The 27,692-nt window shown below is 42.7% G+C and overlaps 2 protein-coding genes across 2 annotated transcripts in view; both read right to left on the bottom strand.

Moving 5' to 3' along the window:
- spon1a (spondin 1a) overlaps window positions 1–9,916 on the bottom strand; it is a 47,256-nt gene extending 37,340 nt beyond the window's left edge. The window contains exons 1-3 of the mRNA XM_076146942.1: window positions 9,468–9,916; window positions 8,619–8,725; window positions 4,158–4,291 (exon numbers count right to left, since the gene is read on the bottom strand). Of these exons, the coding sequence (XP_076003057.1) occupies window positions 4,158–4,291; window positions 8,619–8,725; window positions 9,468–9,708 (482 nt within the window). The 5' untranslated portion in view covers window positions 9,709–9,916. The remainder of the gene's footprint in view (window positions 1–4,157; window positions 4,292–8,618; window positions 8,726–9,467) is intronic.
- A 15,147-nt stretch (window positions 9,917–25,063) lies between these two features.
- Window positions 25,064–27,047, bottom strand: LOC142996006 (uncharacterized). The gene is made up of 3 exons (XM_076146875.1): window positions 27,033–27,047; window positions 26,317–26,473; window positions 25,064–26,120 (listed from the first exon to the last, which is right to left on the bottom strand). The coding sequence occupies exons 1-3, from the start codon at window positions 27,045–27,047 to the stop codon at window positions 25,315–25,317; spliced, it is 978 nt and encodes a 325-aa protein (XP_076002990.1). The 3' UTR covers window positions 25,064–25,314.
- Between the last annotated feature and the right edge of the window lie 645 nt (window positions 27,048–27,692).

Here is a 27,692-nt window from a genome sequence, read left to right as displayed (position 1 = left end):
GGATGGAAGCGTTGGGCCGATGTCTGATCCCTGTGGGTCCGGTCCAGCTGGATTGTTGAGATACCATTTACACTGGAGAATCAAACTGAGCTGTGCTGAGCCAATGTGAGCTGTGCTGAGCTATTCCCAGGACTGCAATGTAGTGGAGAGACACCAGGAGAGACAATATACGTAGAAACTAGAAGAGGAGACACATTAGAGATAAAGAATTGTATCCACAACCTTATAATCATTTGTAATGTTGTATGTATTTCCCTGCCTCCAAAATGAAGCCACTGGTGCTGGACTAGGTGTGTTCATGTAGATAAGGCACTACATTGCAATTTTGCTGCTTGTTTTGCCACAAAGCTACACTCACAAAGACCAATTTTAGTGATTTTGTGCCATTGCAGCTAACCTGGAACAATTTGCAACAATTTCCTCTGGATAATGAAATCATAATGTTGTCATGGTAATAGGATGGGACTACTCCATACGTCTCTGTCTTTGCAGCAGCGGCCCCACTGGCCCCAAATGACTTATGAACACAAAAATACTAATGTGTTTTATTGTGCATTCAATGAATATCAAATTGTACATTATTTGTGTTTTGTTCATTTATTTATTTTATTCCAGTCAGTTTGACTGATTTTAAATGTTGAGTTGTCGGTTTTTGTAAATGCACAGACAGTTATCATGGCAGCATTCTATGGCACCGTGTCACTGTAGTAGTAGTCTACTAGCACAGACATCATTCTGTTCTTTACTGGTATCAAGTAATTACATGCAGGCAGGAATTTCCCTCAGTCCGGAAAAAGCGAAAGCACAAAAAAGGAACAAAGGGTACAAAAAGGAACACTGTCTGCCCTTGAGACCGTATGTGGCGTTATGTATATTAAAATTCACTGATGACTTGTGCTGCATTTTTGCCGGTCCCAAATACGAACATTTGATGTCTTAAAAACATCAACTTCAAAGGAAATGAGAGGCCCTGATGTGAGTGTCCATTACTGAAGCCTGCACAGACTCTACGTGCTGAGCCTGCATTCCACCCGCTACTGTAATAATCTACTGTCAACTGGCCTTTAAGCATCATTTAACCATTTTAATGTGCACACTCTGCACAAGAGACAAAAAGAAAAATAATAAAAGAGCAGAGACCCAAAGGTCAGCCCTTTGCAAGATGGAAGAAACAAGAGGTAATTGTTGCAAATCTTCCATTTCACAGGGGAATAGCCATGGCGGGTCACATCCGGCACACTGAGCAGCAGGACACCATGGACGCATACAGAAGGTGAGTGCAGAGGAGCGGCCATGACTCACAAAGATGTGGATGAATGAGTCAAGGTAAGAGACACCAGCAGAACATCCCTAATTGTTCACGCTTTAATTCAATCTCACCCCAATTTCACATATCTCCCTGAGAGGGAGAGGCACATTCTGCTTCACTGCATGCCCACTTTCCTGGGCCGGCCAGACAATCAAGCAGAGTAATGCTTATTTAACATCCAATTTAAATTCTATCAATGAGATGCTATTAAAGCTTGACTCACTTTGCCGGATCCACACCACCACCGATCGCAATCACCCCCAAAAGTGTGTATGTGTTTGTGAGACTGCGGGTGTGTGTGTGTGCGTGTAACAGAGAGTGAGAGAGCGAGAGAGAGAGGGACAGAGAGAAGGAGCGAGCGAGAGAGAGAGCAGACAGAGAGACAGAGAGAGGGAGAGATCTCCTTCTTTCCCTTTATTGCAAACTCAAGCTGGATCAGACACATTAAGTCAATATCTCTCTTTACATCTGTGCTTTTGCATGTCTTTCTGTTTGTCCACAGATTCATCCAGGATTGGACATCCAATCCGCCATTGTTCCAGTTCCATTGATGAATCTTAAAAGTGTGCACGAGCACAGGCAGAGGAGGAAAAGTAGCAGAGATTTTGTCTTTCATTAGCTACTTTTACGTTCTACAGCCAATGTAACCATGCAAAGAACAAAGTAGATTATAATTGTGTCATATCTCCTCCACCCAGAGATTACAAATGAATTACAGAACGAAATTTAATATGCCAAACCACTGCAACCAAAAAAGCTAATTCACTCAAGTTTAATTACCACAGGCCTGCGTGACTGTGATGTCCTGTTGAAATCCTCCTTTATCTCCCCCATCATTGTGTTGAAGGAGTTAAGGATGTTCCAACAGCTGCGTGTGGTTGTGACATTCATCTGATTACTGACCCTTTGTCCAAGTCATCAGCCCATCGGAACACACGCCACACAACCCTCCGTATCGCTCGCCGCAGGGAGATGACAAATAAATTGCTTCTCACCACCAAATGTAATGATAGAAGATAGCAGAGAGTTGGATGGTGCAATGTTTATGCCACCAAACATCCAAAATGAAGCCGGTAATGTGAGAATAGCACCTGAATGTTTAGCTTTTTCTTGAGAGAGATAATGACATGGCCGTTATATATACACTAATTATCTATACATTTGGTTTAGAGGACAACACGGTAAAGATTAAAATGATTGATCTTTGCAGGATGTGGCTGTGAGGGAAGTCATGCTGGGCGGATAGAATTTGACATTGCCCGAAGCTCATTCTGAATAAAAATGAATGAAGAAGATGTGAGAAGATTAAAAAGTGATCTGAGTCAGGTAGCAGCTCACCTAGAGCCACAGAAGCAGCAGGAGCAAGCTGACATTTTAAAGTTACTCACGAGCAAATGGTTCCCAAAATACATACATCACCACACCAGCAGACACACTGTGATTTGATTTGATTGTAGCGTGGAGGTAGGCAGAGATTATCCAGGAAGCATGGCAAGACTTTCAAAAGTCAAGAGTTCAGAAGTTTGAGCGAGCATCCTAGCCTGACCCTGTCATCATCAGCCAACCTTAGACCCAACCTAACCACCAAACTCAATCTTTCCATCGAAAAGACAGCGACTGCTGGTCAATTATACTGTAGCAAACCACGAGGGAGGAGCACAAATCCATGCACAACATGTGAGTCACAAGAGTTTTGCCGAAGAAACACACACACGCATTCTAATTTTATGCCCAGATGTAATTTTGTTTTTTTGTTTTTAAATGGCCATAATGTTTTACAGGCAAGCAGACAGACACACTACTGTAGCTCTCCTGGGGTAGGAAATTAAATTAAACACAAACACTGAGTGCAGTGGTAATAAAATTCCAACTTAATCTCTGACATTCACAATCTTTTTGTGCTTTTGTGTGTTTTCAAACTGGCATGGCCTGATAACATGGACAAGGCTCCTTCTTGCTAAGGATAGCTGTCAAACTAAAATGACTGAAAATGTTGGTTGAGGCTTGTCTGTGATGTCATTCGTGCCTCTGCGGCAGCGGCACACACACACACACACACACTTTGTTGTCATTATGAATGGCAGGTGTACGAAACAAAAGGCTGCTGTCACACTGTAAACATGGCTGTCTGCGCTTTGGTATTTCAGCCACATCTCCACTGCTTTGGGGTGTCACATTCTATGAACTGCACCACATACTTTCCATTTCCTCTATCAAAGTTGCCTTCACTGAACACATTTCTCCCATCACTCACACTTTTGTCGATAAGGAAAAATGATGTGCCTCACAAGAAAACCTACTGTGAAAGCTTCAACAACACCATGACGATGAGAACAAAGAGAGGAGGGGACACAAGACAAGAAAAGAACGGGCAGAGCAGTGAAAATATAGGAAGTAAAATTCACAAGGCGCATTAATAAGACAAATGTCTTAATTGTGCTTTCATAAATAAGCAGAGGAGGAAGATGTTAATCACCCAGCAGACTAAATTAGCTATTGCACAAACCCGGAGTATCTTTCTACCTCCTGAAATTTTATATTTTACAAACAGCAATGGATTAATGGTGTCAATCAGCCTTATAATTATAAGGTATTGTTCGTATATCTTACCAAGTGGGAATGACATTTCCTTACTCAACTCTAAGGGCAGTTGTGCAGAAGTTTGCACGACAGAATTTATCAGAAAAAGGTCAACACAGGACAGAAAGGATTCATGATACGGCTCTGCTTCCAAGTGGGTGAGAGAAAGTTTATGAACCCCTGGCTTAGAGAAAGGGATGTGATGGAATAGAGGTGCAGAGTCAATACCAATGTAGAAAGGATAATTAAAAGCCACGCCTTTACTTACTTGAGGCTGACACAGCCAGAGCCACTGGGTGGTGCAGTCCAAAACACCTGGATGCTAGTGCGTCTGCGTGGAGTGCTCTCTGTCACAGCAGGGGGGCAGTTGGTCATGAACTGTGTTTCCTCCTCATCAATGATCTGTATGACAAACACAGAGAGGGAGAGGGAGAGAGAGAGAGAGAGAGAGAGAGAGAGAGAGAGAGAGAGAGAGAGATTAGATATCCTTCCACAAAACATCAGAAACACCTGCATGCGATTATACTCGCAAGGTGTTTGATTACTCTGTATTAATTTTCTATCATTCTCAGTTCAAGTGCCTATAAATATAATTAAGAAATTAAATTCACATAATGACGCTACCATTACATGTTAACACGGATGGGGGCTATGATAGTCTCCTTTGACTCTATTGTGTGTTTTTTCCCGTCACCCACATAAGCTCCAACATGAACAGGACGAGCAGCGCGTCAGGATGTGTGTGTGTGGGGGGGCCTGCCGCTGGAGGTGGAGATTCCCTCATTCCATTGCTTGTGAAAATCTATCATTTCTATTGTGTTGCAGACACGCACACAGGCTCCTTTCAGCCATCCTGCACAGCACAATGGAGCAGGCGAAGGCATCTGACACCAAACTGCAAAGTGATTAATCCAGTTTAGTGAATGAGTGACACATTGTATGGGCCCACATTGCCTTTTTTTTTCTGGGCTTTCCATGTGGTATGTCAGCCTATTATGCTTACGTCAACATTCACCTGCAGCTAAAAAGTGTCCTTAAACAGAGCTATATGATGTGCTGCAATCACAATGCGTCCCACGTTACAGAAATATCATTCTGATATATAGAGAGCAAGTTGTAAAGCTCCAACATACTGTTGTGAGAGAAATATATAAAGATGTCAAATCACGATGGCCATTGTTTGAGTTAACAGGGTTTGGCCAGGATTTGCAGGCCAAGATGATTGTGTTACTTTCACTGAAAGAGCCACCTTGTATCAGATGAACCATATTCACTCCAAGTCCACAACACTGAGATGAACCAGAAAGTGAATTTTCCAACCACAACAACACCCAGAGCCCCAATCAAACACGAGTGCAGAGCAAACGCACAATGTCCTTATGGCTCAGGTGAACTGAGGATGTATCTCATGGATTTTAACTTGTTAAAAAATGAGTGGAGTGGGCAGCATGTCAGTGTGCGGACAATTAACTAATACTCCCCTGCCAGAGATTAAGGAGCTAGATGGGATGTAACTTCCAAGCAGTAAAAACGAGGAACTTTCTCACTCCATAAAGCTGTCTGCAGAGAATTTCCTTTGTCATCCCATGTTATGAATGAGTTTACTCTGTAAAGTGGACTGTGCATGTGAGCAAAGAGAGATAGAGGGAGAAAGGGAGGACTATGTCTGGCCCTAGCTCTGTGTGCGCATGCAAGTGTGCGTGCGCGTGTGTGTGTGTGTGTGTGTACGTGTGTGTGCGTACGCAGCCTATGTAAAGCCAAGGGATTATAAACCAACCCCCTCTGAGTTCCCATGGACTCCGGTCTAGCCAGTCTGGACAGCAACACATATAAAAATCAATGATGTTTCATGGGAATGAATTTAACAGCATCTGTAAATGATACAACCAATTAGTTGTAGAATGACCTATGACCCATTTCCTTTTTCGTGTCTAAATCAAACTTTGCAAAGACAGTATGCTTTAAGGCCAATGCAAGAATTTCTGCAATAGATTAAGTCATGGGCTATAGGTCCTGGTCAGGGCAAACAGTAGCATTTAATGGCTGTCTATCCAATTTAAACAAAATGCCAATGAAAATACCAGAGTGGACAGAGGTTAAGTGTGAATTGATACCCCCAATTTTAGTCTTTACACCCCTCCCCCACCGTAGGAGGTGATAGTTTGGGAGACAAAATGATGCACCCGGGATGTCTGCCTCAGACACCTGCTGGATAAAGTTGCCTTCTTCACATGACAACAGCCCTGTCACATCCCACACTCACGCTGACACTGATTTCACACCTCACATACTCGCATTTCCATTTGACTTTTCTTGTTCTAACAGCTCATCCGGCTGGGAAGTGATGTCTTGTCAGACATCGCCAGCGTTGCCCGCTGCTACACACTCTGGCCCACACACACACACACACACACACACACACCAACACACACACACAGTGGCTGCTGACCTCCACAGAGTGCTCAATAAAAGTGCTTTTCATCAAGTCAGGAGCTGTCCTGAGACGGCTGAGATGGGGCACACCAGCAGATTTCAAATGAGCTGTATGTTAAATAAAGCCTGCCGTTTTCTGTTGCACTTTCTTTTCTCTTTCTTTTCCCTCTGTGCCTGGAGGCCGGCCCACCCAGAGCGCTTTCAGAATGGAGTAATAGAGTGTGTGTGTGTGTGCGTGTGTGTGTGTGTGTGTGTGTGTGTGTGTGTGTGTGTGTGTGTGTGTGTATGTGTGTGCGTGTGTGTGCGTGTGTGTCCATGTGCATGTGTGATCTCTGCAAGTATTCAGCCTGTACATTTCTTTCTTATGTGCACACTGCAGGCTTGAGTGTGTGTGTGCATGCGTGTGTGTCTGTGTGCATTTTTGACAGACCTGCCGTATTAAAGAAGAAGATGATGAAGAGATGTATTTTTACTGCTCTGTCAAATGGTGCCTGTGAGACGGGGGATCTGCGGCTGTGAAAACGGGACCTAGAAAGCGTCCCATCAAATACAACGTTCAAAGGAGACAAACACATTCCTTGCAGTTTCAACGTCACTATCTAAAGACTGTGAGCTGACATATTTGTTCCACATCTGTCTGGCCTTTGATACATTTCTCTGTGCCCTCCATCATGCATCAGCCACCTCTGAGCCTGAGCGAGAGCGAGTGATGCAGGGCTTCCTCTTCTCTCAGCACAAATGTTTAGCGTGCTCTGTCACACGCGCCACACTCTTGCCATATGGCTGAGAAGCACGCTCAAGGCTGGCACTAAATAACCACAGCATGAAATCAATTCCAAGGACAAATAAAACAAAAAAAACAGGGGAAAAACCTTGAGGGTGCTCAGAGTGGGTAATGAGATGTGAGGTTCATGCAGGAAAGAGACAAAATGTTCCTTTTTTTTTAATGTCCTCCCATAGTCAAGACTCAGGTACGCCATGAGTGTTGCAGCAGGGCAGGAACTGTGATCAATGCAGCCTGGAACCACTCTGCAAACTTCTATAGTATGTAATGCACCACACATAAGAGGTTAATGTTGGTAAGTATATATTCTAAACACACAATTTCCGGGGTTGTAGTATTTCTTCAACGCTTACTCATTTAAATAACAAAAGTCAGCTCCACGGTGGCTCAGTTCTTCAGACGCCTTGTGGAAAATGGGATGACTGTGCACTTTAAGCTCTATGAATTTCTCGAATTTGCAGCGCCGACTTGAAATAAGATCATAAGAAAGAGGGAAAGCAAAGAGCTGTAAGAGCAGAAGAAGAAGAAGAAACACCGGAGAGGAATACATTTAAAGGCATGAATTTAGAATTAAGTTTAAGTTTCACAGCACCTTAGCGCTCAGTGGACCGTGGTATCATCAGAAGAATTACAGCTTAACGTTTCTCCATTGGTCTCCCTTCTCTCTCTGAGCTCACACACACAAACACCATCTATCAGTCTGAGGAAGTGTTCCTCATTGTCTCAGCTCCTCGCTGCGTTATAATTGCACAGGGCCTCGTTCACGTGCTCGCCTGTTATCACATATATGTAACAGCACTTTGCTTTCCTTCACACTCTTGCCCCCATTCCATGTCTTAGTACTCCAGCTGGACCCGTATCAGATGGGCTCCTCAGCTACACCGTGCATGCAGTACACGCTGTGTGTGCTTGTGCGGACACAGCTCAACACTTTTCACACGCATGCCCTTTCACAACCTGGAAATCGTAGCATAACAAGTAACTGAGCAGAGTAGGGCTCTTTGACGTGCTATATCAGGGCTATTAGAGGAGGTGAGGTGAGAATAATTTCACTTTGACATGTGAAGACGGCTGTGCAAAGAAAAATCTGTCAACCCAACACCGCCGCCACCCCCTTCGCCTTATCAACCATCTTTCTATTTTTTTCTCTCTTTCTTTCTCTCTCCTCACACACTTCACGCACAGAGCTTGTAGAGGAGTACAGCTGCAGCACAGTGCTGATTTGAGGGTTATGGCAGGTGTGGCTATCTATCGCTGCTGGCTTGGCTTTCTTTTCTGGTCTGAATATTGATGCCGAGCAGATGTTGGACATAATGGAGCGGTGTTTCTTAAATAGAAGTAAATAATGCATCATATTGTCTTTGTAATAAGATTGGTGCAATTAAAGTTGAACCGCAGGTGCCACAGGACAGACTGATGGTGGTGGCAAATAAACTTCTATTTAATAAAGCATACCAAGACATTATCATACATTTTGCTCTCTATATGCAATACCTTTAGCTGCTAACTCACCTGGAAATTTCCGGCGTAGTCCTCGTCTTTGTCTCCTTCCCTGCCCTCCTTCAGGGCAATGAGGGTGAACCCTCTGAAGTAGGAGGGGCTGGATGCTATCACAGTCACTGGATAGAAGCAAATGAGAGAAAGCAAACATCAACCGACAGAATGATGTAAATCTGAAACACAGTCCCCGAGCCCCACACACTGCAGTGCCCAGTTACATTGAGAATCCTACAGCATTATATATCTGATACGAGATCTGGTGACATGAAAGTGCATTATTGGGAACATGTATTTTCTTAAGGATGTGGTCCTAATGGAGATGCAATGATCTCAGTGCCAGTTTCAGCTATGACTCAATGACAAGTTTGAGCATTGCAGTGTGAATGTCTTTATATTGAGTTAAGTTCAAAAATGCACTTTTACCTGATGTAGTGTTTTAGAATCCAATAATCTTAATTTAACTTTTGACATATATATCAAGGCAAAATGTGATCTCCAACACCCCCAACTGATTCAATTGTCTGAGCTGGACATCACACTATTCTGGATTCAATCTGTCAATCCACCACAGTGCAGCATTACAACCGCTGGCACATAAACTGCTTATCAACAAAAACTTCACATTTTCTTAGAGTAGTGAAATCATAGATAATGTTCCGCTCTTCACATTTTCTTAACTTTTTTTAGATTTTTAAGCCGTGTGCATTTTACTCCAAACGCGAAATTCTATCAAACAGGTTAATCTCACATCAGCAAAGCAAACATTTACAACACATGCAGCGCGCACATGTTGTGCACTTTAACACAAGTTTGCACAGATTTCAGCGTTTATGTTGATAATGGTGGGACCAGATGACGAACCTCTGTAAGTGCTCCCGGGCTGATAGCTCTCTGGATCTCCCTCGACGCGGAGTCGAAACTCGTTGTTGCCCTCTTTCCGGGTGCCCTGAGCCCGCAGTATCCGACTACAGTACCCGTCTGCCCTCCCGGCTCTGTCGGAGGGCTCCTCGGTGAACGCGAACATATTGCAGGTTGCGGTGGAGACGAAGCAGAGCAGCAGCAGCAGCACAGAGCCAGATCGTAACCCGGTCACTCTCATCATGTCTCCCGACACTTGGAACAAGCGAACGCGCGGAGAAACAAAAGAAGAAACTGCGGTGTAAAATAGAGACAAAAGAGTTTCAGCTCCTGAGTGTGAAGCAAAGTTGCCAATCGGTGAAAGTGTAGACTCGGTTTGTGCTAAGAGCGTAGATCCATCCTGAGAGAGGCGGGGAGAGAGACGCGGGACTGGCGGGATGAGATGTGCACTCCCGCTCGGAGCAGCGCGCACTGCCCGGGAGTGTCCGCTGGTTCAACACGAACACACATACACACACAAACACACACGCAAACACACAGGCAGAAGTGTGGGGCGGGGGGGTTGTGTTTAGGAAGAGGGGGGGCGGGAGGCAAAGCTGTGCGTCCGCGTCTCCAAGAGCGCACAAGCTGAGAAGTCAGAGGGAAGTCCGAAAGCTGAGGACAAACAAGGACACACACTCCTGTCACAGAGAGCCTGCTGGACAATGCACATCTGACACACTTATCTCTCTCTCTCTCTATCTCTTTCTCTCTCTCGCTCTCTCTCTCTCTCTCTCTCTGTCTTTAGCGAAGAATACAGTTACATGGTCGCCAGGGTGACTAATTGAAGCTTGGTGGGTTCAGTGGCTGCTTCTAACCGATCCAGTCCATGTCTTATACATCACCAATCGGTTGATTGTTCCGGTTTCAACATCTTCACCAAATGGATCTTAACCTTCCTTTATAGTACAATAAAAACATTTCATTTACAACCTTACAGTGTATTTATGCTTCCATTAGAGTTAAAACGTCAACCAGAACAACCAGACGTAGCCTTTCAGGAGGAAATAAAAGCTATAATACCACCTTCATCATCATCATGTCGCCATCATGTCCTCATTGTATTCATGACTTGCATAACCCTCCATCTGTTACAGATGTATATAGCTGGTGAAACCATTTCTTAAATATTTCAAACCTGCAAATGTTTCACTTAATATGTGCAGTCCGTTGTAGAATCACCATAAGTGATCACATAGGTTTGACAATTGCCTTAATAAGTAAAGAATCTCTTACATTTTTATCACAGTGGCTTTAAAATCTTCAGCTTTTTGCTTTTGCTTTTGTAAACTTGTTACTTTTACAATACTTCCAGCATTTTTCTCTCAATAATATATAAGCTCAGTGTTCCTCTTTCATCAGTATTCTCAGGTTGGTTCTGTTTATGTCTCTCTCCTGTGTGCACAAACCACTCACCTTTTGACATTAGCGATCAGTAAATCGATATCTCAGTGAAAACAACACCTGAGCAAGAATTTGACCAACTTCTCTCCAGCAGAGAAAATGCCCTTTATGGAATCACTATTTAATGATTCAAAAGACATTTGTGTAGCTTATTGGACTATTTATGTTTGCCCAGATATGTTTGTTTCACTTATATGGTCACGGGTGGCTAAGAGAGTATGACTCAATGAAGTGGAGGAAGCAGTCCTTACTCATAGGACGGATACTCGGATAGGAAAGAGTGGTCACACGTTGGTCTGATAGTCTGAACCCAAGAGGCAGGCAAAATATGTACAATGATCCAAAAGGCAGGCAGGCAAATAGCCATGCAGGAAACTACAAGTCAGGTAGGAAAAGCAGGGAATTGAGGACAATTAACACACAACACTATAACAATTACCTACAGTGCCTAACTAAGGGCAAAGTGGGGGATTGTATCAAAACCATGGTAACAAAAAGCTCTTCACAGGGTGAGGCATAAGCATAGTGTGTGTCTCCCCTTCTCCTTATTTCCTGCAATCTTACTCTCAGTTCCATTTATATCTTCAGTACCTGCTTTGCCTGCTCCACATTAGTTTTACCGTCACGGGAAAACATAACATTCTATGCTGGAGAGCACTAATGGTGAAGCGCAAACCGTAAAACCAAGATTGTTGACCGTAGTCTTGATGACTACTTTCCATCTCAAGCTTGTGCAAGAGACTCTGTGGAGCGTATTCTGAGCTTCTAAAGCTGCAGCAAGCATGTAATGTAAGCAGTGAATGTAAGCAGTTCTGATGGGCATGGACAAGTGAACAGCAAGCTATGACCCAAGCAACCACTGCTGGGTTGATGGATGGATGATGGGGGAGGAAAGGAGCCGAGTCTGGATAGCAGAACGGTACACCAGCAGGTGTCATGAAAGGATTTTCTCTCACAGAACTGCTGGGCTCAGACCTTGTATTACTCTGCTTTGTACAGAACAACCATGCTCTTACATGGTATTTAAGATGTCAAGGAAAATAATTGACTAATCAGAGTAATAACCAGGTATATATATATTCAGCGATGATAATATAGTAATACATAAGATGTGGCTCTGAAGACTTCTACATTGCTTTAATCATGTTTATAGTTCATGTATACACACACTCACACACACACACACACACACACACACACACACACACACACACACACACATATATACATTAACACCTCAACATTGATTAACAGAAATTAATTGCAACCTTCCAATCATTTGGGGGTTTGTTATTTGTATTTTTTTGAAAAACTTGGCATTGTTTGTATGCTTATTCTAACAAATTCACCAAAGATTTAAACAGGCTGTTACTTTTCCCCACCACTAATCAGGTTTGAGTTTGCAGTAGCACTAATTCCCATTTGTAATGCCATACTTGGGATTGAACATATGGTTTAAGTATCATTAACCACTTTCTTTCTTTCTTTCTTAAAGCCCCACCATACATCACGAGACATATGAGCAATCAATAATAAAGCAGCCCAGGGAGTAGATTCTAGAACATACATATCATAGAGTCCTTGAGAAGTGGAGTTGTTTTTGTGCCACTCCATGCCAGTGGGAGTTCACACGGCAGGCAGTGAAAACGGCTCATAATCAATGGAGAAAGGAGCGGTTATAGTTTATTTAGCAGTAAGTAGGAGTAGGGAGGAATATGGAGACATTTCCGTGTTTATTTTAAAAAGTGCAGAGTTTAGATGAATTGCTCTAACTGCAGAGGAAGTTCTCCTCGCTGGTCCTTCACCGGAAATGCAACCAGCCATGTGATGACTAATTATTGCTCTACAAGTATTAAAACACACAAAAAGATCATGCTTGGCTCAGTGATCCTGTTCAAAGAACATGAATCTTTGTCCTGTGAAGTATATGAAGCGTTTAACCTCCACATAGATCAATCCTTACATTCAGATCAAATATTTGATACAAGTTTCTGTTTTTCATAATGATAGAGCAGAAAGCCTTGACAGATCGTTGTGTGGTGAAGGTGAATGAGACATGGGCTGTTATGTCCTTAGAAGCTGCTCTTCAACTTGTTTGAAGCTCTACTCTGTAGTCTGGAACTGCAGTGCAGCTAAGGTGCTATTTTAAATGACCTTTCCAAGAGTAATTAATGTGGCAAATGCTAAATTTTCAGACATACAGTAGATAATTTGCAGATTATAATAAGAATCTTCAGATTGAATTTAAAAATGTGCATTAAACCACCACAGAGTCAAGGATTTGTATGGAAGCAATGTATGGATCAATATTCAAAACACAAACCTTTCAATAAACAAAAACCACAAAATGGACACAAATAGCACTGAAGACCCAGTGTGGCAGTGATGTTAATGAATTCAATAATGAGGACTCAAGTTCATGTTAATTTCTCTTCTGAAAGAAGTCTCCAGTCACTGTCACATGTGGTCTGTTGTTGAGCTGGTATCAGCACATGTGGTTGCTTGTACCTGCTGTGTGTTCACCTCTGCCTTTGTTTCGCTTCTCACTTATTATTAGGACATTTATCAGCACAGATCCTATAAAAACATGTACAAAATACCGATTTAACCCAAATCCCTGCCTCCTCTCTCGGTACAGTTTTGGCAATTTAAAACAAAGAGGGTCTGTACTACACATTTAATATGACGCGCAAGAAATATGTGCTCATGCTCACAGCTTAATGAGAATTTTGTTGCCCTAATCTGTACGCTAGGGATGTTGAAATTAATAGGTTTACTTTGAACATCACACTTTCTTGTTTATATATGCTTTGGTTTGCTTTGGATTTCTTAATTTCAAAATTGCCTTATTTGTGTTTGAAGTCAGTAGTTGTATGTTTGTTTTTTTGCAGGATCAAAAATGTCACAAACATACAATGAAACATTTCCTTATTAAAAGGCTTAAAGGATCTGTTTTTTGCTTTTGCATTGTGATTATTTGTGGACTCGTACCTTGTGAATGCATGAGTAAATATTTAAATGCACACATTGTCAGAGTATGATATACAGTATACTTTACATTCTCTTAAACTAAAACAAAAGGTCTCTCTCACACAAACACACACACACACACACACACACACACACACACACACACACACGCTCATACACCTCTGAGTCTCTCTGCTCCTGCACAAGTCTTTGAAAAATCCCCTGAGCTTTGTTGTTTTCTATGAGGAATAGAGGTCAAGAGGGAAAATCAAATTAGACTCTCATTTGATCGTGGCGGAGCGCGAGAGTTTGCTCATTAAACAGCTGAACCTCCTGCTACCAAGTCATTAAAACCACAGTTACCTCGAAATACTACTACATGCAGCGAAGAACTGTCATGCAATTCCCACTGCATGTGAGGGAGAACGAGAGGTGGCTAGAGGAGAGATGGAAGGAAGTAAGGGGAGGAAGATCTGAAAATAAGGACGATTCCTGTGTAGATTTCAGACAGAGAGAATCTGAGCCACAGTCACTGCAGTGGGGCTTAGCACCGTCCTGCTAGCCTGCAGACAGCAGATTTAGTGTCTCTATTTCCACCCCTGCTTGATGATCCCAGACCTCCATCTATCGCTTTACAGGTAATGCATTTTGATGTCCGTCTAAAAGCCCGAGTGAAACTGCCGTGTTGTTGGGTGCCCAGCGAGTGTATGGGGGCTATCACAAATGATTACAGTGAGCCAGAGGGTGACGGGGATCGCCAGGTGCTGGGGCCTGCTGAGGCATTACTTATTGAATCCTGTCTTCAGCTCTTAGGAGACCCAGGCCATAGCGAAATGGCTTTGAGGGAAGCACACACCCTGTCACAAGCTATTATATTTCTGTTACAGGAACAGACAGAAAGAAAACTTTTGAATAAATCTTTCAAGGTTCTATCATATTTTTTAATTTGCAAACACTCATCTCATCAAACATCAAACATGTATCAAATGTATTAATGGTGACAGCTGCTGTATTCTAATACTCATCGGTACTCGAGTACAAATTAAGATTAGGAGTATTCTTTTACATTTTTACCAATCCACTTTGTGAACGATCATTGCACAGTGGTGCATAGTGGGTGGCAGAAAATGCATCAGAGCAGCAAAGCAGAAAGAAGATACGCTTTACACTGACAAATGATACGCTTTGCACTGAAACATGATGAGAAAAAAGCTCAGTGTAAAATTTGTGATAAGGAGTCGATTTGAGCAATCATCTGAAATACAAAAGCACTTTAATGGAGGATTAAACCCATGAGATGCATTGTCTCATTTGGATGGGAATCCTGATGGCTCTGTATCACTAAATGTGTGTGTCAGTCAGCTCTCCATAAACGTGTGTTGACGTGCCAAGGAGTGTTGGTAGAGAGAGCGAGAGAGGGTCTTGCGTAGTCAATTCAAGCATTTCCTTGTCGTTTTGTGCATCTCCATCCATTCGCCGCCTGTCTCTCTCACCACTGTCTCTGTCTCGCCCATCTTAGAGTCTATTATATTAATTGATTCATTTGCCTCGAAAAGTTTGAGGCAAAATGTTTGTGTTCTCTCAGCGTATTAAAGAGGACAGAGAGGAGCGACACCTGCTGCCCTGACACTGAGGACCACATGTATGAATGACCACATGTACGCGTTGTGTCTTAAACAGTCGCATGGGCCTGGAGGTGCAGTTTGCATGTCAGCTGTGTGACTTATGGCAAGGTGCGCTTCTCTTCTTTATGCAAATGTAGTTAAGGAAGGATTGTATAAACGACAGGTGGGGATATTATAACTGTGGTTCTTTGAAATTTACTTGTTGTGTCATGCAATTAGTGAAGATTCTGTGCTAAATGTCTCCCATGCTGAGAGAAGCTGTGCAACAAGAATCACACTCATCTCTCCTAAAAAGATATGGAACAAAGGTACAGAGTAAGCATTCATGCAATAATAACTCCCCTTGGAGAACTAAAAGATGACGTAGAACCTTCCACACAACGTCCCCATTCCATCCCAGAAACAGTGAAGCGCCATGCAACATTAAACTATCATGCATCTGGATACTTTCAAAGGACAGTGGCCACCACCGCCGCTTGTATGTAACTGTCTCCATGTCCTCACACAAACTGTCCTCGGTGCTGAATACACCACATACACATTTACAAGCTAAATGCGTAGTAAAAGTAAAAGTAGGCAGGCCAGCTCACTGATTGCTTAATTAGTTACAACCTCAGTAAATTAGACATTAATTTTACACAAATTCTGAACTCACAACAATGCTCTTAATTGTGTGTTTGTTTCATGTAACTACATCTGGCTGTAAGTGTGTGTGTGTGTGTGTGTGTGTGTGTGTGTGTGTGTGTGTGTGTGTGTGTGTGTGTGTGTGTGTTTGTGTGTGTGTGGCTTCGCTGTAGACAAATGCACGTCACAAGAAATTAAACAGATATATGCAGTGATCCGGAATTTCCTTTGTAATCTTGGGAAAGAGTTTCATTTCCAGCATGATATTTCAAATTCCTCTTCCTCACCTTCCTGTACTAGTTCTCATTTTGGTAGCAGACTGAAAACAAATTATGTGCACCACTGGTTATAAACCACATCAGTGACTCACTGCACTTCCCCACACAAAAGACAACGCTGTGGGATGAGTACAGTTCTACTCAAACCTCCACTCTGTAATGCCAGGCTGACACGCTGATGATAAGAACAGCAGCAGTGTGTAAGTGTGTGTGTGTGTGTGTGTGTGTGTATGTGTGTGTGTGTGTGTGTGTGAATACAGCACTATTTATTTCATGAATATATATTAACCTGCAAGTTAATGAATCTAAAAAGGAGGATGTTGTTTGCATGAGTTTCCAGCTGCTGTATTATTATTGTTTCCATAACCTTGTTTTTGAAAATTGCTTGGGTATTATTTTATGTATACACAGTTACTTGGAGAATACATAAAAGCATCCTCATATTTATCTCAAACACATTACTATGGAGAAACAAATTCAAATGACAAAACTTTGGTATTGTGCAAATCTTGCGGCAGCAGATGTTTTGCTCATATCTGTTGGAGGACTGTGGAACAGAGTATCCGTACAAAGTTGAAGGCCAAAGACGTCCAGCGGTCCAGCGGTGAGTTGTGGTTTAAATGTCACATTAACATGTATGGTGTGCTCTCTGTGCCATAGGTGCTGTGACATTTTCACACACACATCACACACACTCTGGCCTTCCTCACAGCAGGTTTGTCTGTGAATCACCTCTGTTCAGACTCTTTATCATGTCCTCACAATCTTAATGTTATGTCTAATGCTATCACTAGTTTCTGAACGTCCCACTTGTTTACGACAGTCACTGTTTTGTTACCTGTCCTTTCCAAAGGCTTTGACCTTTTCTGCATCTCAGCCCTCCGCTTACTGCTGACCTTTCAGAGAAGGTGCACTTGTGTTGTCTCTCCTCAATTGTCTTTACTGGAAGCTGCACTTCAGTCCTGGACCTCTTGTCTCAACACATTCCACCCTCATAAAAGTCAAGTTAGAAGACTAAAAAATGTAAAAGTTCACACAAAGATCTGCCAGGAAGATGGTATATTAACAACCACAACAATAACAAAACAGGAGTTTTATACATTTCATATTTTATTCTTCTGTTTGTGTGTCCTCAACTGAGGTCATTTTGTTAAGGTTTGTTTTTTCATGCGTCTGAAAATAACACTGAATTGTTTATTACATAACTTATAATTTCATATTCAAAATGCCACAAATACATTGTGACCAATTCATAAATTGTTTTGCCATTTTCTCAAATGGAATATTTTGCCATCACACATTATTGCTTTAATATACCTGAGCATACGAGAAGTTAATTGTCCAGAGTCACTTTTACACTTATACAGATCTGTGAGCCTGGCAGGCAGACAGCAGAAAGGGATTTAATGGACCCTGAAGCTTTCTTTCGCTGGGCCGAAGTGCAGTGATATACTTCCAATTTTGAAGCGAACGATGTAGCGCTTGACTGACAACCTCATGGAGATAAATGCAGACAAGTTGTCAGCTTTGTTTTAGCAAGGCTGGCTGTACTTTCTGACCTGTCAAGTAACCATCTGGCATATAGGCTCAGTATAGCTCAGTATTCTAAATATATATGGTTTGTGTGTAATGCCTGGCATAATAAAAACATTTATATAACCTCCAATGTGATTTAAATTGATTTAAAATGTACTGTATATGGAACAATATGAACTTCGTATTCAGTTGGTTTTGTATGGAATCTGAGAAACTAAACCTGACTGAACTTCTCTTAGGTTTGAGGGCACATTTGGCACTTCAGATGGTTGAAGTGTAACAGCAGAGAGATGTTGAGGAAGATGTGTAGGCGGGTTAAGATGAAGGCGTAATTATCACTGACAACCATTTCCATCTCTACAGTAAATCGTGGGAGACACCTTGGTAGCCCTGTCACAGTGCAGATTCTGTAACTGGGCACCCAAAGGGTAATCGCGCCTCATGTTCCATACAAGATGACACCATCTAAATTAAACTATCATTCAAAATCATTTGAATGGTACGATAACCTCCAGACAGAATAGCAAAAAAGTTAGAATGACAGAAGATAGAAAACGTGTTGTGCATCTAAATGCACAACAACACTAATATCCGAAAGAGAGCTGGATTTTTACTTTCACACAGCAGACATTCTTACATCTCGAACACAGCTGATGTGCATGTTTGAGTTATTAATTGTGATGATTAAAATGAGAGACAATCTGGAAATAATCTCAAATAAGAATGCAATGATCTGCTGAGAGTCCCATCCTAATGAAAGACACAGTGGTGTGATCTGACATCAGCGGCTAATTGTAGCTTAATACGCTCCCATGTCAGCCATGATTCACCCACCGTATATAACTGTCACATGTCCACTTAACTGTGGCAAAAAATAATGAGCCCAACTCTGCCTGCAGAGTTACATGTTGCTCTCATCTTCTGACAGGAAATCAGCTGGATCATCTTTGGCAGCTCCTAAAGGCTGAACTAATGAGCAACATCCTCCTCAGTCAGCTAGAACAATAAATTATACGGTTCATCAGAAAGATATTTTTGTATTTACGTGTCTGTGTGTGTTTCTGTTGTTCTGCTAACACCCTTCCAAACTGTCTGGAACCAACAAATAATGTGTAGGGTCAAGTTTTGATTGTGTGTTTGTTTAAACACTATTCTGGACAGTCCCCTCTGGCCCAGTCCTCCTGCAAACCATGGAAAGCTGTTTGCATGACAATGTGCAAATATTAATTTTTCAGAAAGTAGCCCAAGGACAGTCACAACAGGTCTGAAATAGACCTGAAGAAAATAAGCACCAACCCAAAATGCAGTCGACAGACCTTGAGGTAGAGAAGAACAGCAACACTGGCAGCAGAATGACGCACAAGCCAATTAATTAACAAGCAGCTTTCCTCTCATTGTGTCCCTCACGCTGACAAAGCAAGCCTCCATTTTATCCACACTTCATACGAGCTAAGCCTCACCTCAAACGCACACTTTCTCCTGATAGAGAGTCTGCTCTGATCGGCTCAGGCATATTAACCCAAACCCAAAGCAGTACCACAGGATCTCACCCAATTAGATATTAAGTGGCCTCGGTTGGACGGTGAAGACCTCTATTGTGAATATTTATCTCTTTCATCCGCTTGTGAATAAACATTTTGTATCATTAAATTTACCGTGCAACCGCCAGTTCTGCAACAATCCCTGTTGTGGGAGATTTCAGTGTTTTGTAGCTGAGCCATAACTACACTAATCCTCCCTGCAGTTGTCTGTGCAAAAAGCTGATCTACATTTTATCAACAATGCCGTTCTCTCTTCTCTCTTCCTTCATGCATTGCGTCTTCGAAACCACACCTTTCTGCTTCAATCATTTAAAGCTCACAGGCTGCTTTTCACCAATCAATAACACTAGGATAATGCTTGAGCAAACTAATCTTAAAATCTGTTTTAAAATAGAAAATCAATCGAAAAATATTGCATCCTTTGGAAAATAGTAGACAATAATATGACATATATTCAGTCTGTAGATAACTGTCTAAAACATGTGAAACAGTCTGAGTGCCTCGAAAATGTTATTTCCACCTGGATGTTTCGGTTCGTTCATTGCTGGATGGATTCTGGATGAGAAATGCAATCGCTGTGCATCAGCTTTTCCATTTCTGCACCACCTAAATTCCTATCACATCTATGGCAGATAAAAACTACATCTAACAGTCAAACATTTTTCATTTCGCAAAAAGCTATGGCACTATAAACAATCTCTCATACACACACACACACACACACACACACACACACACACACACACAAACACACACACACACACACACACACACACACACACACACACACAAACACACACACACACACACACACACACACACACAAACACACACACACACACACACACACACACACACACACACACATACATCACATCACATCAAACTGCAGGCAATAAAATCGATGTGTTTCTCCCTCTCATGTAAGTACTATTATCTGCAGGGAAAGCTCTACGTTTCAGACATTATCTGAACAGTGGGAAATAACCTTCCTCTGTCTCTCCATCACCATCCTCCCCCCTAAATCCCAATACCTTCACATTGGACCATTCATCCCATCTCCCGTATCTTGGCGTAATCTCTGCTTGGGGCATTACTCATCTCTGCCAAGCGTGTTGGGAGCGTGTGTAAGCGAGATCGGGGGACAACAGAGATACATAGCATTTCAGTCTGATAGTGAATTGCTGTAGCTAGGCGAGTCCCATCGGGATGCTGACAGTTTCCCTGCTTTTTACTGGATTCTCGTAAAAACAGATTCAGGTTGATTAAAGTCCTAACAGTTTTGTTAAATGGATTAGAAAGTGTGACAAAGCACAGCGAGGGACAAATAAACCACAGTCTGCTGAGATACCCTGTTCAGCAAAGCCCCTGAAATAGAAAACATGACAGCAGCCGTATAGAAACATCGAGTGGAACATGTAAAATGAGATTATCACTTGTACAAAGAACGAAAGAGGGAGAGAAAACTCAGCTAAGTCTGCTTTAAGCCTGCCATTATCGCTGCCATTATCAGACAGGCAGTACACACGGCCATATTCATCGTAATACCAAACATCAAAAAGCTTTTAAAGCAAAAGAAATATGCAGTTTGATGCCCGCGGTGAATGAATGAGCACACATGAATTCAAGAGCCCGAAGTCGACGTATTTCATTAAAAACCGCAATACTATTTGAAAAGCCAGTAGGTGAGTTTGACTCAGAAAAGCAAAAGGATATTTCAAAGGCACATCACTTGTGATTTTTGACTGAATATCTGTACAAAGAAAGAAAGAAAGAAAGAAAGAAAGAAAGAAAGAAAGAAAGAAAGAAAGACAGGAAGGAAGGAAGAACTACTACTACTACTTTCTCATTGCAGACGCCATTCATGTTCATTGGTTCCACCTGTCAAGAATTGAGTGTGTATGATGTCTAGAATGATGAGTGGAGTCACAAAAAGTCTCTTGGATGGCAGCAGTCAGGCAGTGACAGGAGAGCCAGGGTGGGAGAAAAATGACACACAATAAAGGAGAGGATGAAAACCTAATACAGAGACCACATCAGGATAAAATGGGGGCAGTGAAACAAAAGAGACGCGGTGCTCAAAAGAGAATGGAGGGAGGGAGAGAAATTGATTCCTGTGTAATGAAATTTCTCAGCGCTTAAGTCATATCGCCAGGAATCAGTTTGGACTCTAATCTCTTGTTCACTTTGACACCATAATAATCATTTTTAATACCCGAGAGAAAGAGATGCGACTGTAACATCAGGAGCAAATTCCGCACACGTCTGACTCCGCTATGATGTCACAGAAGGTCACGTGACTTTGTGCACACCACCGTATCGGACAGCAAAACAGATAGCATCAATATGGCTTCCACAGGCGAGCAATCAATGGCCTCTGAGCTAAATCCATATGATAAACACCTGGGGTCATCTTACACCTAATGCCTTTATTTTCTCATTATACCAGATCTTTATCAAATGGAGCTAATTTCATAATTCATGCATGATTTCAGGAGACCCTGACCAACAGCACATGCCCTCCTCCTCCCTGTGTGTAGTAGTAATCTCACATTTTCCATTTCAGCTGCAAGCAAGTCGGAGTTAATGCAATAAACTTCTATGCAAATGCTCAATGTGTGAATGAGCATTGTAATTTAAAAGCAAAACATAAATTTGAACATTTGCCAAAAAGGATAAATCTTTCCTTACACCATTATAGCAAATGAGTCTGTGAAAATACGAGACTATTAAATGTGTAATGAGCCATTTGTTTTAGAACATAATGTAAGGATACTTCTTTTACAGCTCAACGATTTCCTGCAGCCCCCATCTCAATAAAAATAAACAAAAAATATGACTCAGTGGTCATGTCCCTGACACTGATATGAGTGATGATTTACATGCAACAAGCTTCCAATTCAGGTTCTCAATGGCTCTTTGTGTCAAACAGGCTTTGGCTACAAGCAGAGGCCCACTCAGCTCCAGAGAGCTCTCCTACACCTGAATACTAATGAAGACCCAGACTTAGGTTTCCCGTGGAGTGGACCGTGTCAAGGCTCTCTGCTTGGGCTGAGGCGGCAGATGTTAGCGGTCGAGCCACGGAGGATCAACGGGAGAAACGGCGGAGGACGAAGAGCGGGTGAGAGTGACTTCCGTTTTATCATCAGTTTGCAAATCACGCTTTCGTTCTGAGAACCTCTCATTCGCTCACTATCCATATTTTCTGTCTCAATTGCGATAAAAGTCAGTGGCAGAGAGGGGAGTTTAGAAATACCAACTGCTTAACTTAAAAGTGTGGGGGGGGTTTGCTGATCCCCTCCTGAGACTGGAGGCGTGGAGCTCTGTGGGGAGCATTAGTGCTATTTTGTAGCTGGAAACAGAAAAATGGAGAGGACTATCAAGGATCAGAGGAGGCTGAAGTACACTAGGAGAAAAACATCTCCCACTCCTGTATATGTGTGTGTGCGTGTGTGTGTGTGTGTTGCTTAGAAACCTGCCAGCATCTCTTTTAACACGGTCTTTTGATGTGGATGTCAATTGCTGGCTACACTAACTCCCACTCACTCCCTGCACTCCAACATCCTTCACACTGAGCTGCCAGTCCATATGCCTGAGCAGATTAAATCCAGATTAAAAGTTGCTCCTAAGTACTTTGCATCTTGAACAAAAGGCCATGAGGGCATGTCTGAGGCATGGATCTGCTTTTGGTTTTGTTATGCCCACTACTGCATTAACAGGTCATTGTGTTCTTTCCCAAAGTCCTCCGTTGCATAACATAAAGTACTTTAAATAAGCTATATTTAATTATAAATACTAAAATGAAATGAAAACAAATGTAGTTTGTGCCGTACAACTAGAATATTTCAAACGGTGCAAGTACAGTGAGCAGCATCATAGGTTTCAGGTGTATAAGATGAACTTAAAAGTGATGCAGCTGGTGGGAGAACAATGAGTTTCACAGAGCTGCAGCAGTCCACCAGAAAATCTATCCTAACCGCTTTGAACAGAGCGAGCCGAACAGCTTCTTTTGGGAATAAGAGCAGAATAGTGATTTCTATCTACAATCAAAGGTGTCGTGGGGCTACTTTCTTTCAGTTTGAGTCTTGGACCCAAATAAATTGCATCATATGAAATGATTTCTTCATCACTTTGCGTGGGTTCAAAAAGGGGTGCATGCTACGTAAGTCAGTGGGCGGCACGTCCATCCTCTGCAGCATCTCTTTCCTATCTGGATTTATGGGAGGAAGTGAAAGGACATTTACTTTATTCTGATCCTGGCTGGCAATGTCACAAATAATGATAATGATAGTTCTTGCTTATGGTTTTCCAAACAACACGTGTGTGAGTATTTTTCTATCAGTGAAAAACAGAATAATTGCGATTTGAAGGTGTCTGGTTTAAATCACTGCAGGGTGACCCCCATGTAGCGGATCTGTGCGGCCTTATCGCAGGCAACCAGGCAGCCAGATGTCAGAACAAATTTATACGATTCACTGTAATTGTTGTTTATCTGAATGGTTTCTTCAATTGTAATGCCAGACAAGACTTCTTCAGAGTGTGGTGTGCAGGAAAACAGAAAAGTTGTTTGGACAGCTTCTGAGCATGATGTCTTTACTCAAGGTGATACTTTGCTAATTCTTTGGACTGGTGAAATGTGTGATCCATCACTGACAGATTTGCCCCCATTATCATCTTGATTATACAATTTGTAATTGAGGCTAAAACACAAAGTGGATGAATAGCTTGTATCCGCCATTATTTTCAACCTCAATAGGAAATTAAGCCTAATTGTTGCATTTTAGTATTAATAACTATGTTTTTAATGTGCAAATCCGAATAAGAAATATTGTGTTGCTGCAAGTAAAATGAAGGAACCGCATTAGATCAGAAATATCTTGCACAGTGTGTAAATACTGCCCAACACATACAGATATGCACATACACACACAGTCACACACACACAAGCAGTTAGCCAAGACATAAGCAAAATAACTGGCAGACTGACAGGAGCACATGTATAGGCTATAGAGCAGCCTCAGGATTTAATGACCTCAACGACCCCAGAACCCAAACTATCACCACACTAGTGGTAACGCAACACATCGCAACACATAGCAACACATAGCAACACATAGCAACACAGGAATCACACAGTGTAGGAAGATGATATCAGTCATCCGTCAGGTTCTTCTCAAATGGTTTTGTTGCAGTGGAACTAACAATGTAAGTACAGGAAACACAATGTTTAAATAACTGACACATAAAACACATAACTATTAAAAGTTACAGTAAGTTATTAGACCCAAAGTGCCCACACGGTACTTTCCCTACTAGTGAACAATTAAAATAATTAACTATTAGCCATTTGTGCTCGTTTTGAGTACATCAGCACCCAGTATGCTGTAAAATCACTCCATTAGGCACATTTAGCAGGGACCTTTATCCCTCTGTAAACTACCAAAGTTACTGTTTAATGTTGGATTTGCTCAAACAATTAAAACAAAGTAAATAATAAAAAAGATCCAAGAAGAGCAACCTGCAAGGGAGATATAAATATTGTTAAGATACATTTTTTATATAATACATTACATTACATTACGGTCATTTAGCAGACGCTTTTATCCAAAGCGACTTACAATAAGTGCGTTCAACAAAGGTAGATAAAAGAACTTCAGGTCACAAGAAATCGTAAGCGCATTTCCTTCCTAAACCAACAGCTAAGAGCATAACTAGAGCTAGAGTAGAAGTGCAATAAGTTAGGTACTATGATGAATGAGAAAAAAGGACAAATTAGAAATGAAAGATTAGAAAACAAGAGCATCAGAAGAGCTAGGACAGAGTAGGTGATGTCCTAAGAGGGAGGATCCTGGTAGTGTTTCTTGAAGAGATGGGTCTTCAGCCTGCGGCGAAAGATGGGCAGCGACTCCGCTGTCCTGACATCAGTCGGGAGATCATTCCACCACTGAGGTGCCAGAACAGAGAAAAGCCGTGACTGCATGGATCGCAAGCAGGGGCCGCTGAGCGCCGGGGCAGCCAGCCGCCTGGAGGCAGCAGAGCGAAGTGGTCGGCCGGGGGTGTAGGGCTTGACCATAGCCTGGAAGTATGAAGGAGCTGTTCCTTTCACTGCCCTGTAGGCTAGCACCAGAGTCTTAAACTGGATGCGAGCAGCTACAGGGAGCCAGTGTAGAGAACGGAGAAGGCAAGTTGTGTGGGAGAACTTGGGAAGGTTGAACACCAGACGAGCAGCAGCTTTCTGGACGAGCTCCAGAGGTCTGATGGCGGAAGCCGGGGCGCCAGCAAGGAGGGAGTTGCAGTAGTCCAGGCGGGAGATGACAAGAGCCTGGATCAGCACCTGTGCTGCCTTGTCGGTGAGGAAGGGACGAATCCTCCGGATGTTGTAGAGGAGGAATCTGCAGGAACGCGTCACCGAAGCGATGTTTGCCGAGAACGACAGTTGGTCGTCCAGGGTCACACCCAGATTCCTCGCGGTCCGAGTAGACGTCACCACGGAGTCATCTATGGTGATGGCCAGGTCTCGGTGCGGGCAGCCCTTCCCCGGGAGAAACACCATCTCAGTCTTGTCCAGGTTGAGCTTCAGGTGATGCTTCGACATCCACCCCGAGATGTCTGCCAGGCAAGCAGCGATGCGCGTCTCCACTTGGGTGTCAGAAGGAGGAAATGACAGAATCAGCTGGGTGTCATCAGCATAGCAATGGTAGGAGAAGTTATGGGAGTGGATAACCGAACCAAGAGATGTTGTGTAGAGGGAGAAAAGAAGAGGGCCCAAGACCGAACCTTGCGGAACCCCAGTGGTGAACCTACGTGGCTTCGAAACAGAACCTCTCAGTGTTACCTGGTAGGAGCGACCTGTCAGGTAGGACGCGAACATGGAGAGCGCAGAGCCAGAGACACCCATTCCCTCCAGGGTAGAGAGAAGGATCTGGTGGTTCACCGTGTCGAATGCTGCAGACAGGTCCAGGAGAATCAGGACAGAAGAGAGAGAGTTCGCTCTAGCAGTTTGGAGTGACTCGGTCACTGCCAGGAGGGCCGTCTCGGTCGAGTGGCCCACCTTGAAGCCGGACTGGTGGGGGTCCAAAAGGTTGTTCTGGTGGAGGTACAGGGACAGTTGATTGAAGACAGCATGTTCAAGAGTTTTAGATAGGAAGGGTAGAAGGGATACCGGTCTGTAGTTCTTGATGTCTGAAGGGTCAAGAGTTGGTTTCTTTAGAAGCGGAGTGACTCTAGCAGTCTTGAAAGCAGAGGGGAAAAAGCCAGAAGCCAGAGACGTGTTGATGACGTGGGTCAGGTAGGGAAGAAGATCCGGTGCAGCAGACTGAAGGAGAGAGGAGGGGACAGGGTCAAGAGAGCAGGTGGTGGGACGGCTAGATGTGATGAGCTGTGATGAGATGTGATTGGATGAGCTGATAATATATATATATATATATAATATATATATAATCACACACATTAGCTCTCCTACATAGAGCCCTTTGTAAACAGTAATTTTCTATATCACTGCAACATTGTATTCCTATCATATCACTAATTAGAGCTGATCAGTGGACTGACTCTCAAACAGCACATGACCACAGGATCCAACACCTGCTGCTTGCACAATTCATTGGAATTATCCGAGCAACCATTTTAGCCAATTTAAATGTTTGAATCCTGAGGCAGTGTGTGCTGCACTAGTTGTACTTGGAATTTGTATGCAGTTTGTGACCTTAAATGTGGAAGTCTGTCATTGCCGGAGGGGCCTGAACTTGTCCTGAACCTGGCTTCATTAATCAGCTCTTGGGTCTGGGCCAGACGTCCACAAAGTGTTGCATGCAAACATGTGGGTGAATATCCATGTACATGTGCGTATGTCATCTGGTTTCATGAAATTATACCAAACATGCTATTCTCAGGTTTTCTGCAACAATAAGAAATTCCATGACCTTTAGGGGTGTATGGTGAAGTAAGGTACTATAAGCTCAATGAGGTCAATCAATCACACCTGCTCCCCATCTGAGGCTCTAAATCTTTATGTTGTGCTCCGTCAGCCTGATGACTGAGGAAGTCCCAAATCTACGGAGGCTGAGAGAGCTAACCATAAGCTACATAAGAAACTAACACCACACCTTCATCAATTTAACGATGATACATTTAAGTGAAACGCTGCAAATCGAAGAAACATCATGGAAGCCAGCCAAAACACGACGGGACATTAACAGGGAAATTTACAAG

Source organism: Genypterus blacodes, unplaced genomic scaffold (genome assembly GCF_046128005.1).
Source record: "Genypterus blacodes isolate CSIRO-AG114 ecotype Tasmania unplaced genomic scaffold, CSIRO-AGI_Gbla_v1 ptg000036l_1, whole genome shotgun sequence".
Classification (NCBI taxonomy): Eukaryota; Metazoa; Chordata; class Actinopteri; order Ophidiiformes; family Ophidiidae; genus Genypterus; species Genypterus blacodes.
This window is presented reverse-complemented; position numbering and strand designations above follow the sequence as displayed.

Bases quoted from the DNA above. Each gene is read 5' to 3' on its own strand.
- LOC142996006 (XM_076146875.1), bottom strand. The intron at 26,121-26,316 runs GTAACACTGAGA...CTGACACCCAAG, and splicing joins TGACAGGTCGCTCCTACCAG to TGGAGACGCGCATCGCTGCT.